A 13,000-nucleotide genomic window follows, 5' to 3' on the forward strand; every position below is an offset into this window, starting at 1 on the left:
CCCAGCTTTGGTTCCAGCGTGTGTTTTTACTGCTGCACCACCTGAGCGGCCTAATTGATTTTAACAATACGTTTACACTCCTGCTTGCAGTGAGTGTGACACCTGAACTCAATAGTGTAGGTGAAGTGTCCTAATAGTTTTGGCCATGTTTCTTCAAGTTTTCTAGAATATCTATAACTTGTATCCTCACCTAGCATCCAGCCGAGCGTCTAGTACCTCATGAAACTATTCCAAATTAACAGTTTCAGACACAACCCAGACAAAAATGTCAATCCCAAACAAACCTTGACAACTGACTCCTATTCCACTACTGCAAAAATATTTTGGCCATAGTAGGACATTTTGACACACTAACTGTGTGTTAGGTTCACAGCGTCTCGTTTGGAAGTCTTGCTTGCACATTTTATTATATACATATACTTCAGGTGGTTAAGCACAGTGGCACAGCAGGTACTAAGGGTGCCACAAAGACTAACCTCATCAAGTTCACCTGATCATGCAGACACTCAACCACTTCACCCAGTCAACCTCCAGTTCAGGGAGCACTACTTCAATATCACCATGACAACAGAGCAAAGAGTAAAACCAACGTGGCACTCTGCACAGAGGCATCAGACCAAACAGCGTTTAAATGAAAGTGGTTTTTCAGTACAGGCACAAAACATCTGTCTTAAATAAGTGGGTTCTACAGACAGAACTGGCCCAAATAAACCAAATAAATTCACAAAACTGACAGAAAATGGGTTTTCAATATGGACAGAACACAAGGCAGGGGGAAAATAGGTGTTTACTATGGAACCCCATTAAGACTCCCCCTCCCTCCAGAATAGACAAAGTTTTTTTGTGGCATGGATTCCACAAGGTGTTGAGATGACTTGTGCTTTGTGACATTATTATTATTATTATTAAGTGCATTATTAGTTAATATCCTTTATTTGGGAAGGGGAAAACAGTAGACCAACCCATAGACATAAGTCTAAAGGGTGAAAGACTTATGTCCACTAAACATAGCCAGGGACTGGGAAATGCGTGTCGACCTAAGCCAGAGACTCATCTTTTCATCTAAGATTGCAATGACCAACTTGCGTCCTGACCCTGTCCTCTGGTCCGACTCCAGCCGACCTGTCTCGTAGAGTTGACGTTCACATCGGAGGAGGCTTTCAATCAGGCATATGAAAAGAAAAAGCAGTGCAGCAAGGCTGTATTGAGAAGATGTGTCCGATGGAGGTAGGCTGCAGGGGCTTTGTAGCCAATTCCACTGTAAGGTTTCTAAAGGAAGTAGGCATCAGTGGTCAGGCCCAGCGGAAGGTTATCAAAAAGCAGCCACTGGCTGTGGCTAAAACAAAAGGAGATAGCGTGGGCTGCCGAATGATAACTCAGTCACTGCGAGACACACACCCAGGTCTGATCAGCCTGTGGTGGGCCGGCCTCGGCTAAGGGAGTCTTGTGATAAAAGGCCAAACACCCTCTGAGGCAGAAATACACAACTGATGATGTGTCATAGCGGTGGGCACATCATCTGAGAGAATCATTTGAATACCTCCCAAATGGACATCTCCAACCCCACTCACATAAGAGTTGTGCCAAGTCTTCAGGGATTGTAACTCCTAGTCCTAAGTACTTGTAAGTGCATTATTATAGTTTAATAGTTGATATAGTATAATAGTTTCTGTTATAAGATGGTAAATTGGTGTCCTTAGATTAGAGTAACTCTAGCCTTCCTGTTGGCTTACTTAGCAATACTATGGCTCACTGGATTTTATTTCTTTGCACTATAGAGACTATAGAGATATTTTAATCAATAAAAGCCTTGAAAAGCCACAGTAAACATTGAATGACTTTTTTTAAATGCGTGTAGTTTGAAGAATTGGATTCTGACTAGCAGCCTTACAGTTAATTAAATAAGAGTTTTACAACATAAAATGTCAGTTACACAAGGGAGCTGAATAGAGTTTAGTAATTAAAATACAAAAGGTCATAGATTTAGCCAATAATGCCAACAATGAATGAATGTGTCAGAAAATATTCTACTCAGCCATCTTTGCCTTATAGTTCAGTTACAAAAATGCTGTAAAATATTATCCCAAACTAATAACATTACCAGGACAGTCATTTAATTCTATTAAATTACAGTTTTGACATTAGCCTACCATGAAACATGACTTATCAGTGCCAATAATCTGACAATTTCAGGCACTCAACTGACAATTTGCTGTGTCTGAAGGAGGGAGGGCTGGATGGGGAGTTGCCTCCCTGCCGCTGCAACAGCAACTCCTACTATCTAGCAGTGAAGCCGATAAAAAACGTGACTTACAGTGCTAAGATCATGAACACCCCGGTTTGAATCTCAGCTCTGCTTCTGGTTGGTTGGGCGCCATCTAGCGGGAACAATTGGCAGTGCCTGCTGCAGACAAAATTGGCAATCGAGTCTGCTGGGTGGGATCTTCAAATGCTGTGTAAGGTCCCTGGTTAGCAGACCAAGATGCCGGTGCAGAAGTGGATGAGACTAATGTGCGAATCCACTAAGGCAAGGGTGAAAAAGAAGGGATTGAAGGACTGTGTACCCATCGGAGGGGGCATGGAGCAGGCAGATATACCATCCTTGAATGCAATCGGGAAGACTACAATTTAAGGAAAGACATGTTTCTGTTCCAGCGTGACTCTGCCCTGTAGGGTCCATAAAGACATGGTTGACAGGATGGTGTAAAGGAACTTCAGTTACCTGCACAGAGCCCTGACCTTAACCCCATTCCACTTTTTGAAATGATATCCTCACGCCACAATTGCTCTGTTGCCAACATAAAGCCCATGGCTTTGGAATTCATGTTCAACAAGATTACTGTCACGCTCTTAACATGCTTAAACTAAGTCAAAGGTCTAAGATGGAAGATCATAGGTGAACCAAAACTCTGGTTTAAAATTCTTTCCTCATGGCAATTATCTTCAACTGCTTGACTGCTTTGTATTGACTGCTGTTGCTCTGACAACAAGCCTGAAAAGCTGTCAGCTGCACCGTGCATTGGATTCAGATGGGTTAATTTAGCACATGATGGCTCAGTATGCACGCACACACACCATCATTAAACGGATGAATATGGCATCTCTATAACAGCCCAGAAAGTCCTTTCATTATGTAATTACAGACAGTAACAAATTAAAGGAAAAAGTGTTTTTTAAGGAGTTTGGCTTCATCTCAGCTTGAACCTGTATTAATTACTCTTGGCCCCAAACAGCTGCAAGGTCTATGGGTTTTTATACCAGCCAGAGAGGAAGTTCATATGATCTATGTAGCTATAATCATATATCATTTATCATATATCAGTAATCTGTAACAGGCTGCAAAAGAAATGTGAATCAACAAGAATACATTGCATTGAGGTGAACATGATGGAAAAGATTAGTGTACTCTTTAAACCTCCATGGTTTTAAGTGTGCAAGCTCATTTAAGTAAAAATTTTATTTCTGGGCTCATCTTAGATTGGCAGAGTGAGCTTGACTGTCTCGATGTTTCAGTATTTAGGTTCATTCAGACTATCAGGGAAAGGTGCAAAAGCCAACATCTGTCATGGTATGGGGGATAGTGCCTACGGCTTGGATGACTTGGATGACTTGGATATGTGTGAAGGTATCACTGGCGCAGAGGTGTATACTGGGATTTTAGAGAAACATATGCTGCTATCTAGGTTATTTTCTTTTGCTGGGAACCTCAAAGCTTTTTTTTTAGCAAGATAACGCCGGCCTCATTCTTCATGTGCTACTAAAGTGTGGCTTTATAAAAAGAGTGAGGGTGCTTGACTGGCCTGTCTGCAGTCCATGTCTGTCTTAACATAAAGAAGACAGTTGCGACCATTGACTGATGATCGCGCTCAAGTCTTCCCAGAGGAAACCCACGCAGACACAGGGAGAACATGCAAACTCTACACAGAAAGGACCCAGGACCTTCTTGCTGTGAGGTGGCGGTGCTTCCCACTGAGCCAGCAAGATCATTTAAGTACAAATGTCATTTTGGGAAAGCAAACCCAAGCTCCATCTCAAACTGACCAGACAGTGGAAAGTCGAGACAGTCAAGTTCACAATGCCAAAGCAAGATAATGCCAGGCCTCATTATTTACATGATACTACAATGTGGTTTATAGATAGAGTATGGGTGCTTGACTGGCCTGCCTGCAGTCCATATCTGTCTCCTATTAAAAATTTATCGCTTAACATAAAGAACATAATAGCAACCATTGACTGATAACTGAGCTCAAGTCTTATATATGGGAATCAGACGAGGCTGTGTGATACCGTCTGCCCCATAGTACCTGTGTTGTATCAGTACTAGGTGATGCTGTGTGTTCCACCCCGATGGGAATCAGACGACGCTGTGTGATACCGTCTGGCCAATAGTACTAGAAAAGGTGACGCTGTGTGTTCCACCTGACCCGTAGTTTAAGGATTAACAGTAAAGACGTCTGGGACGCCTGTCTATGTAAGACAGAGATATCACCATGGACAAAATCGCTATATGAGCGTCATTGTGTGGCAGTAGAACTGGAACACTGTAGTATTGGTGACGACCGGTAGTATAAGTTACTCTGTCTGCTGCCAGTCTCTGGGATAGTCTTAGTATTTAGTATTGTAATTTCCCCGTTAATATGTATGATTAATCCCTTATAATAACGTGTATCTCTCTTGTTTTAATTTCATATTCTCTAAATTGTAGGGTATATTTTACTATATTTTCTTTTAATTGTAACTAAATGTTTGCAAGAAGTCTTTCTGAGGTTCTAGATCTCAGAAATGTTTTAATGCTTTTAATTCATTTTTTCCCTTATATAAAGCACTTTGAATTGCCAATGTGTATGAAAGGTGCTATGCAAATAAACTTGCCTTGCCTTGCCTTATATCAAGCAATGGGCAAAACTGCAGCAAGTATTATCCTCGGTTCCCAAATAATTGATAATGATTCTTTTCAGCTGTTCATGTTCACCAGGGTCACCAGAGTGGGTCATTCATCCTCATATTTTATTTGTTACACTTTTTAGGCCAGGAGCCCTTCCCTTTTATTTATCTGGGTCTGGGACTGACCTTAAGAGTGCGTATGTCTGTATTTGTGAGCCCAGTCTGGGATTCAAACTTCCAGGCAGCATGGCTCTTGCCATTACGCCACTCGAGGTCACAGTTCCCAAATAATAAAGAAGCCTAATTAATACAAAATGTGATGTAACTTTGGTAAACACAACTCATCATTTTTGTTTGCAGAATTTGCCACAAACCAGACTGGTTGTCCCACCCCCTTTCACCCAGCAAATGTAAAATAGGAGATTACTAGGTCCACATTTTTCCATATTTGTATGCAGTGGCTTGGATAAAAACCCAACATACTGTGTCTGGCTTTTCAGTTTGAAGAACGGCAGGCAGATGCTCGACTCTGTTTCTCTCTGTTTCACTCCTGATCTGGTGCTTTAGAAAGAGATTTAAGCAACTGAGCTGAGAAAGCACTACAGGCTGACACAGGAGAACTGCAGAATGGCATCGGTGTAAGGGGAGAGAGAGTGTGAATGAGAGAAAGAGAAACAGTGAAAGAGAGAGAGAGGGAATGGAATGAGCTCCCAGCATGTGCCAGTCAGATGAAACCTGTAAGTGTAACAAAAGGAAACTCTGAAAGCTGCAGATCATATTTTTGTTTTGCCTTTGCACCAGATGGTATGATACTCGGATGCTAACCTACCATGGACATGTGTTTCAACTGTAATGTTTATCTCAGGGTTGTAAGGTGGTGACTATTATTAAACTTAGCAATTGTTCAAACAATTTGAGCTCGTTGTCATATCGTTTGTAAATTGTGTTAAACTGACTGTTAAAAATGGCAGCACAGTGTGTTTAGTTATTGGCCTGGGGTGAATTAATGCCAATGTGTTGATCCTTGATGTACTGGTGCCCTATCCATCATGAGCCTGCCCAGGATTATCTGGTTAGTAATTTAGATGTTTTATACCATGCTTACACAGTGGTTATATTTACGGCAGGAAAAGTTTAAAGTCCTTGTCCAGTGTTTTCATTTTGGTTTGATTACAGCTTTTACTCATAGTCTCTATGGACTCTAAGGAATTGCTATGGATTTAAGTATTTATAACATTCAGTTAGTGTATGCATATGATCACAGAATGAAGGAGCTTTCCCTCTTATAAGATACACCAATCAGGCATACCATTATGACCACCTCCTTGTTTCTACACTCACCTGTCCATTTTATCAGCTCCACTTACCATATAGATGCACTTTGTAGTTCTAGAATTTGTTGACTGTAGTCCATCTGTTTTCACCCTGTTCTTCAATGATCAGGACCCCCACAGGACCACTACAGAGCAGGTATTATTTAGATGGTGGATCATTCTCAGCACTGCAGTGACACTGACATGGTGGTGGTGTGTTAGTGTGTGTTGTGCTGGTATGAGTGGATAAAACACAGCGATGCTGATGGAGTTTTTACCTCACTGTCACTGCTGGACTGAGAATAGTCCACCAACCAAAAATATAACCAGCCAACAGCGCCCCGTGGCCAGCGTCCTGTGACCACTGATGAAGGTCTAGAAGATGACCAACTCAAACAGCAGCAATAGATGAGCGATCGTCTCTGACTTTACATCTACAAGGTGGACCAACTAGGTAGGAGTGTCCAATAGAGTGGACAGTGAGTGGACACGGTATTTAAAAACTCCAGCAGCACTGCTGTGTTTGATCCACTCATACTAGCACAACACACTAACACACCACCACCATGTCAGTATCACTGCAGTGCTGAGAATGATCCACCACTCAAATAATACCTACTCTGTAGTGGTCCTGACCATTGAAGAACAGGGTGAAAGCAGGCTACAAAGTTATGTAGAGAAACAGATGAACTACAGTCAGTAATTGTAGAACTACAAAGTGCTTCTATATGGTAAGTGGAGCTGATAAAATGGACAGTGAGTGTAGAAACAAGGAGGTGGTTTTATTGTTATGGCTGATTGGTGTATGTGTGTGTTACCCGCGTGTGTGTTATAATAAGTTTCTCTGGCTATGATTTTACTTGGGGGAAAATGTCTGGACATATGTCATAAAGATCATTTTTGCTTTGTGTGTTCCATTCTATTTGCCACAATTTTTTAATGTGGGCAGATATTAGTTGTTTGGTATCTGATGGGGGAGGTTTACAGTCTATAGTTTGTTCCCCTGCTGTGCTTATCCGGTCGAAAAACTAAGTGCTAAACTACAGCTTTCACTCTATCTAAAGTAATGCTATTTCATTGCCTCAGTAAAGCAGAGCGAGGGAATCAAGCTGGCTAAAATTCAACCAGCAAACCAGTCTAAAATGGCCCAGAGGACAAATTCTGAAACGAAATTTGTTATACGGGAACTAAAAGGTCACTTGATATGTATCAAAGCAACAATACACCCACACTTGACTTGTTTTTCCACATCATTGTCTACGGAGGACATACTAGTGCCATAAAAATGTGAAGTTCTTAACACGATAATTCAGTGCTACAATTCTTTAGGATTAGCTCAGGTAGCGGTTAGCCTGCTACATGATAACCCAGAAACCCAGGTGTTGTCATGCAAAACAGCTCTAGTGTTGTGGCTATAAATACCCTTCTGCCAGCTGAAACTAATCCCTAACAATCAGAGGATGATTTTTGCCAAGCAAACACAAGCTACACTATAAGCAAGATTTCATTCCTCAGCTTTCACAAGCACCCCGCCATCCATACAGCACACCAACGAGAGTGAGGACCAGAAAGTAAATGAGGACATACTGTAACTCATGGTCATTCCCTCAGAGCTGGAAGGAGCACTTCAATCATTCATTCATTGCATATATGACATGCTCATACACGGAGTGGGAGGGCTCAGTGAGTCACGCCATACCGTATAAACTGCTAAACTGAGATCACAGCCTGCACTGGCCAATCCTATTTTCTCCCAGAGAGAGAGGGGGAAAGCCATATAAGCATTGTTGTTAGTGTTAGTATTTGCACAACTCCTATAGGAATTCTTAGGATAAATAGGAGGCTATGCAATAAAGTTATATTCTTATTTTATTATGAAAAATGTTCACACCCCCAAATAATTGCTGAAAAGGTGTTTTCGTATGTATATTTTTCACCCAGTATATTTACAGGAACCCACAATAAACAATTTCCTTTTATCTGGACAAAAAGTATGTCAGAATCAGAACTGTTTTTTTTTTTATATATATATTTTTTGTTTATGCATTTTCTCCCGAATTTGGCGCATCCAATTACCCAACTGCATTATGCTTCCTCTCTACTGATGCCGATCCCCGCCCTGATTGAGGAGAGCAAGACTGACACATGCCCCCTCTGACACATGCGGAGTAGCCGACAGCATCTTTTCACCTGCGTGAGGCGAGTTCATATGCAGATCAGCTTTGTGTACCGAGAGCCACACCCTGATCAACATGTTATCGTCTCTGTGCAGACGCCATCAATCAGCCAGCAGAGGTCGTAACTGCCTCAGTTATGAGGTTCCTATCCGGCTCCCACCCTGTATGACCAACAGTCATGTAGGCGCCCAGTCTAACCGACGAGTTCGAAATGTCAGCTCTGGTGTGCTAGCGTGTTTTACCACTGCGCCACCTGAGCACCCAGAATTGTTTTATTTGTCAAGTAAGTTTGTCAAGTAAATTTTTAAATACGAGGAATTTGACTTGATTGATACTGGAACTGAAATTAATATACGACAGAAAAGTAGTTTATTACTACCTAGAATGATCCTTAGCCACCTGTCAGTGGGTGTTTTGAAAAAATTATGTCCAGGGTGTGGGACATACCCTGGAGGGGTCGGTCATGATCTTACTTGCACGCCTCAGTGTCCTGATGGCACGCAGGTGTAGGAGGGACTGTAGGTTGCAGCCAGTCGCCCTTTCACCAGAGCAAATGATCCGTGGCAGTCTGCTCTTGTCCTTGGCGTTAGCAGCGGCATACCAGATGTGGCACAATTATTTTTTCAGAAAAAATGAACAGTGGCAGAAAACGTTTAAAACCCAGGATTGCTATGATGTACATATCCTTTGAGTCGATGTAAACGTTTTACCCCAAATATGTATGCATATATGTTTGTATATTTCATGTATATTTAAAAAAGGACTTTTCTATTTTGTCTTGGAGCCTCCCAGTATGACATAAAACGACCCATTACAGAGCACATAATCAAACATATTGTCTTGCAATCACATATATTGACAATACAATGTGTCATACTAATGAGTTTATTGATTTTCAACATGGCACTGTTAATGGATGCCACCCTTGTACCTACTCAATTTGTCACAATGCTAGAGAGCTGTCTTGGTAACTTTTTTCACTGGTACTATAAAGAAAACAACAACAGGAACAACAACAGTATCAGCAGTAAAGTATAACCATTCGATAACAATTCAATTGTTAGGTTTGTTTTCATGGTTGAGCAGATACACAGGTCTTTAATCACCATGCTAAGTACCACACATTTAGTAAATCAGAGTAAAGCCACTATTAGATTCTCAAACAGTGAGACACAAGAATGAAAAATGCCAAAAATGAAAAATGCTTAATGGACATCCTAGAGAATGTGTGTGTGTTTTTATTTGTGACAACAGAGCAACATATAGCCTTACTATTTTTCAGCATGACAATACCCGGTGCAAAAGGTAAGTTCAGAGTTAAGAAACGGCTTGAGTTTAATAATAAAGAAACGTATTAAGCATTTAAACAGCCCTGGAATCCTCTCTCTAAACACCTTTGGTATGAATTACAATAAGCCAAGCTTTAGTACCCAACATCTGTACCCAAAGTCACTTACGCTCTTGAAAAGTCTAAGTGAATCCAAGCAGTCATGTACTAAAATTTTGTGTAGCGCTTTACCACTAGTGTAGTTTTACATTTTATAATAATGCCATTGGTTTTGGATGTGATCTTCAACAGACACGTGTAGTGAGTATCAAAATGTCCTAATTCATTCACATCAACAACTAAACCTGATATGTTGCTGCATACTAATTATAATATTCTAAGGAGTGATATTATAGATGTATTGGACAAATTTAAAACCAGATTTAAAAGACATGTAACCTTGTGTAAGTAAAAGTGTTTCCATGTATTTACATCATGTGTATAAATACCTGGTAAATCTGTCGCTCCTTTCTCAATTCTGTGCTTCCGGTAGAGGGTTCTAAGCACTTTAGCACTGCCAAACCTTTTGAAGCGAGTCTTCACGATATTATAGTACCACTCCAGCGATCGTGCCCTCAGGAGCCTGTACACACAACAAAAAAAGGTAAAAAATTGATTTAACAAGTATGCTTTAAACCAGGTTTGGACACCTATAGAGCTTGTGTTCCTGTTGTACCGGTGTTTAAAAACTCCATCAGCGCTGCTGTGTCTTATCCACTCATACCAGCACAACACACACTAACACACCACCACCATGTCAATGTCACTGCAGTGCTGAGAATGATCCACCACCTAAATAATACCTGCTCTGTAGTGGTACTGGGGGAGTCCTGACCATTGAAGAACAGCATGAAAGGGGGCTAACAAAGCATGCAGAAAAACAGATGGACTACAGTCAGTAATTGTAGAACTTTAAAGTGCTCCTATATGGTAAGTGGAGCTAATAAAATGGACAGTGTGTGTAGAAACAAAAAGGTGGCTTTAATGTTATGGCTGATTGGTGTATGACCAATAAAGGTGTTCCATCAGCCCTAGATTATCCTTTTCCCTAAAGTGCTTGACCAGACAAATAGCATTAATGGGTCAAACCCTGGGCTAGCTTAATAGCCAAGCGTCAAAATTCTATTGCTTAACAAATAATATCAAATTGTAGTTTTCTGATTATTGTTTCACAATGTGTAAATGTGTACAAATATTTATTATGTAAATATTGATAATAAGTGTTCTTTACGAGATGAAAAGCTAGTTTACCTTTCAAAATAACTAACAATGTATGATGTGCGATTGTGGTGTCTTGGTACTGAATCTAAAAAGCTTTTTTCCCTACTCTGTGGGTTATGTAAGACACAATTTGCTGTCAGCGGGTAAGTGCATGGTTGAAAATTGTCACTAAAAGAGAGAGAGAGCAAGAAAGAGCCAGAAAAAAGAGACAGATGTGTCAGGACTGTATATAAAAAGAAGAAATGGGGACAGACAGACTAAAAGCTGCTTGTTTTAAAAAAGCAAATTATTCCTCGAACAACTGCCAAAGGTAATTTCCAACAAAACCTCTGTCAAGGAATCTATATTTTCTGAATCCCTTACATGAAAGGCATCACACCACCAGCTAAGTCATGAAAGCATGCATAAGTGGCCTGTGGAGCAATCATAGTGTATAAGTACACTTTATAGCCAAAACTATATGGACCCAACTATGAGCTGGTTAGACATCCTGCTCTGAAACCTTGGGCATTATTATAAAATTGCTGTGGGAATTTCAGGTACGTTATAAGACAAGACCTGGCTCGCAATCACCATATTGATTAATCTCATGGGTGTTTATTGGGTCAAGGTCAAGGTCCTGTTCAAACCACTAGAGTTCCATACACCATACTCCCACAATGGCCTAATCTATTAGTCCACCACTGCTGATATCTTAAGCTTGTGCAATCAACCTAACCGGGTGTCTAACAGACACTATTAGTTGTGCCTGAAGGAAGGAGGTTGACAGGGTTTCTCCTTATTAAAGCTTTAACATCATGTTTTACATGTTGTACATTCATGACATAATAGGTAGTTATTGGTTACACAAGATTCATCAGTTCAAGTTTTTTCCCTCCAAACAGTCATGGACAATTTTGTATCTTCAATTTATCTCACTTGCATGTCTTTGGACTGTAGGAGGAAGCCGAAGCTCCCAGAGGAAACCCACGCAGACATAGGGAGAACATGAAAATTCCACACTGAAAGAACCCAGACCACTCCATCAGGGAATCGAACCCAGACCACTCCATCAGGGAATCGAACCCAGGATCTTTCTGCTGTGAGGCGATAGTGCTACCCACCGAGCCACCGTGCCACCCGTACTGCTAATAGGACCTCTGCTGGCTGGCCATTCATATGAAGGCAGTAGTGTGGTTCTCTGTATAATAAGATAAGGCTCCACCTCTGGTCTGAAAAGATGCAGAGAGCAAATGCATTTCTGCTGGAAGGGCCACAGAACATAAAAAACCTCATTATGTACAAAGGACTAGGCTCCTTTTATGATCCGGCCTCCCCTCCCTCAGACATAGTCAATTTTGTCTGTTAAGTGCCCCGCCAAGCTAACGGCACCACTGAGACTTAAACTCAATAGTCATTGGACAGTTACTCCACTGGCAATCCACAAAGCTCTGAACTCAACCCTATTAGACACATATGGAATTAGTTGGAAATGCAACATCAGTTGTGAGCCAGACCTTCTTGTCCAACATCAATCCTGACCTTAGAAATGCTCTTTTAACCAATTAAGCACAACATTCCACAGATCCACTAAAAGAACTTGTGCAAACTGTTTATAGAGGAGACACTGTTATAGCCGCAAAAGGGGCCAACTCCAAATTACTGCCTATGGTTTTGGAACCATAAGAAGTTCAACAAGTTCCTTAAGAGGGTTCCACGTATGATCGTATTGTTATGTTATATTATTTTGCCAGTCAAAACTTTATATAGTCCTTTATTAGGACAATAATATAATTTTATAACTTTTACAGCTACTTATTTCAATACCCACAAACTCTACCTGTTATTTCATTTTGTATTACATCAGGAACAGTTGTAAAAAATTTTCATGCATTTGCTGAAGGTCTCCGGCTCCTCTCTCACCCCTTCTCTCTCATTACTGCATGATTTATTAGCTTATCTACTGAGAGACATTCAGCAGAGGTGGCCAAAGTAAAGTAGAAAATATACAGGGGAGGAAAAATGCTTCCAAAAGCACTTTTATTAAGAGCTTTGAAAGAGACATAACAAAAAGGACAAAGCTGTGCTTGTGACTCAAA

At 40.8% G+C, this 13,000-nt stretch overlaps 1 protein-coding gene across 1 annotated transcript in view; it reads right to left on the minus strand.

Moving 5' to 3' along the window:
• The window catches only part of myripb (myosin VIIA and Rab interacting protein b), a 126,994-nt gene that overhangs the window by 38,001 nt on the left and 75,993 nt on the right, over positions 1 to 13,000 (minus strand). The window contains exon 3 of the mRNA XM_062985753.1: positions 10,151 to 10,284. Coding sequence (XP_062841823.1) covers positions 10,151 to 10,284 — 134 coding nt within the window. The remainder of the gene's footprint in view (positions 1 to 10,150; positions 10,285 to 13,000) is intronic.

Source organism: Trichomycterus rosablanca, chromosome 23, assembly GCF_030014385.1.
Source record: "Trichomycterus rosablanca isolate fTriRos1 chromosome 23, fTriRos1.hap1, whole genome shotgun sequence".
Taxonomy (NCBI): Eukaryota; Metazoa; Chordata; class Actinopteri; order Siluriformes; family Trichomycteridae; genus Trichomycterus; species Trichomycterus rosablanca.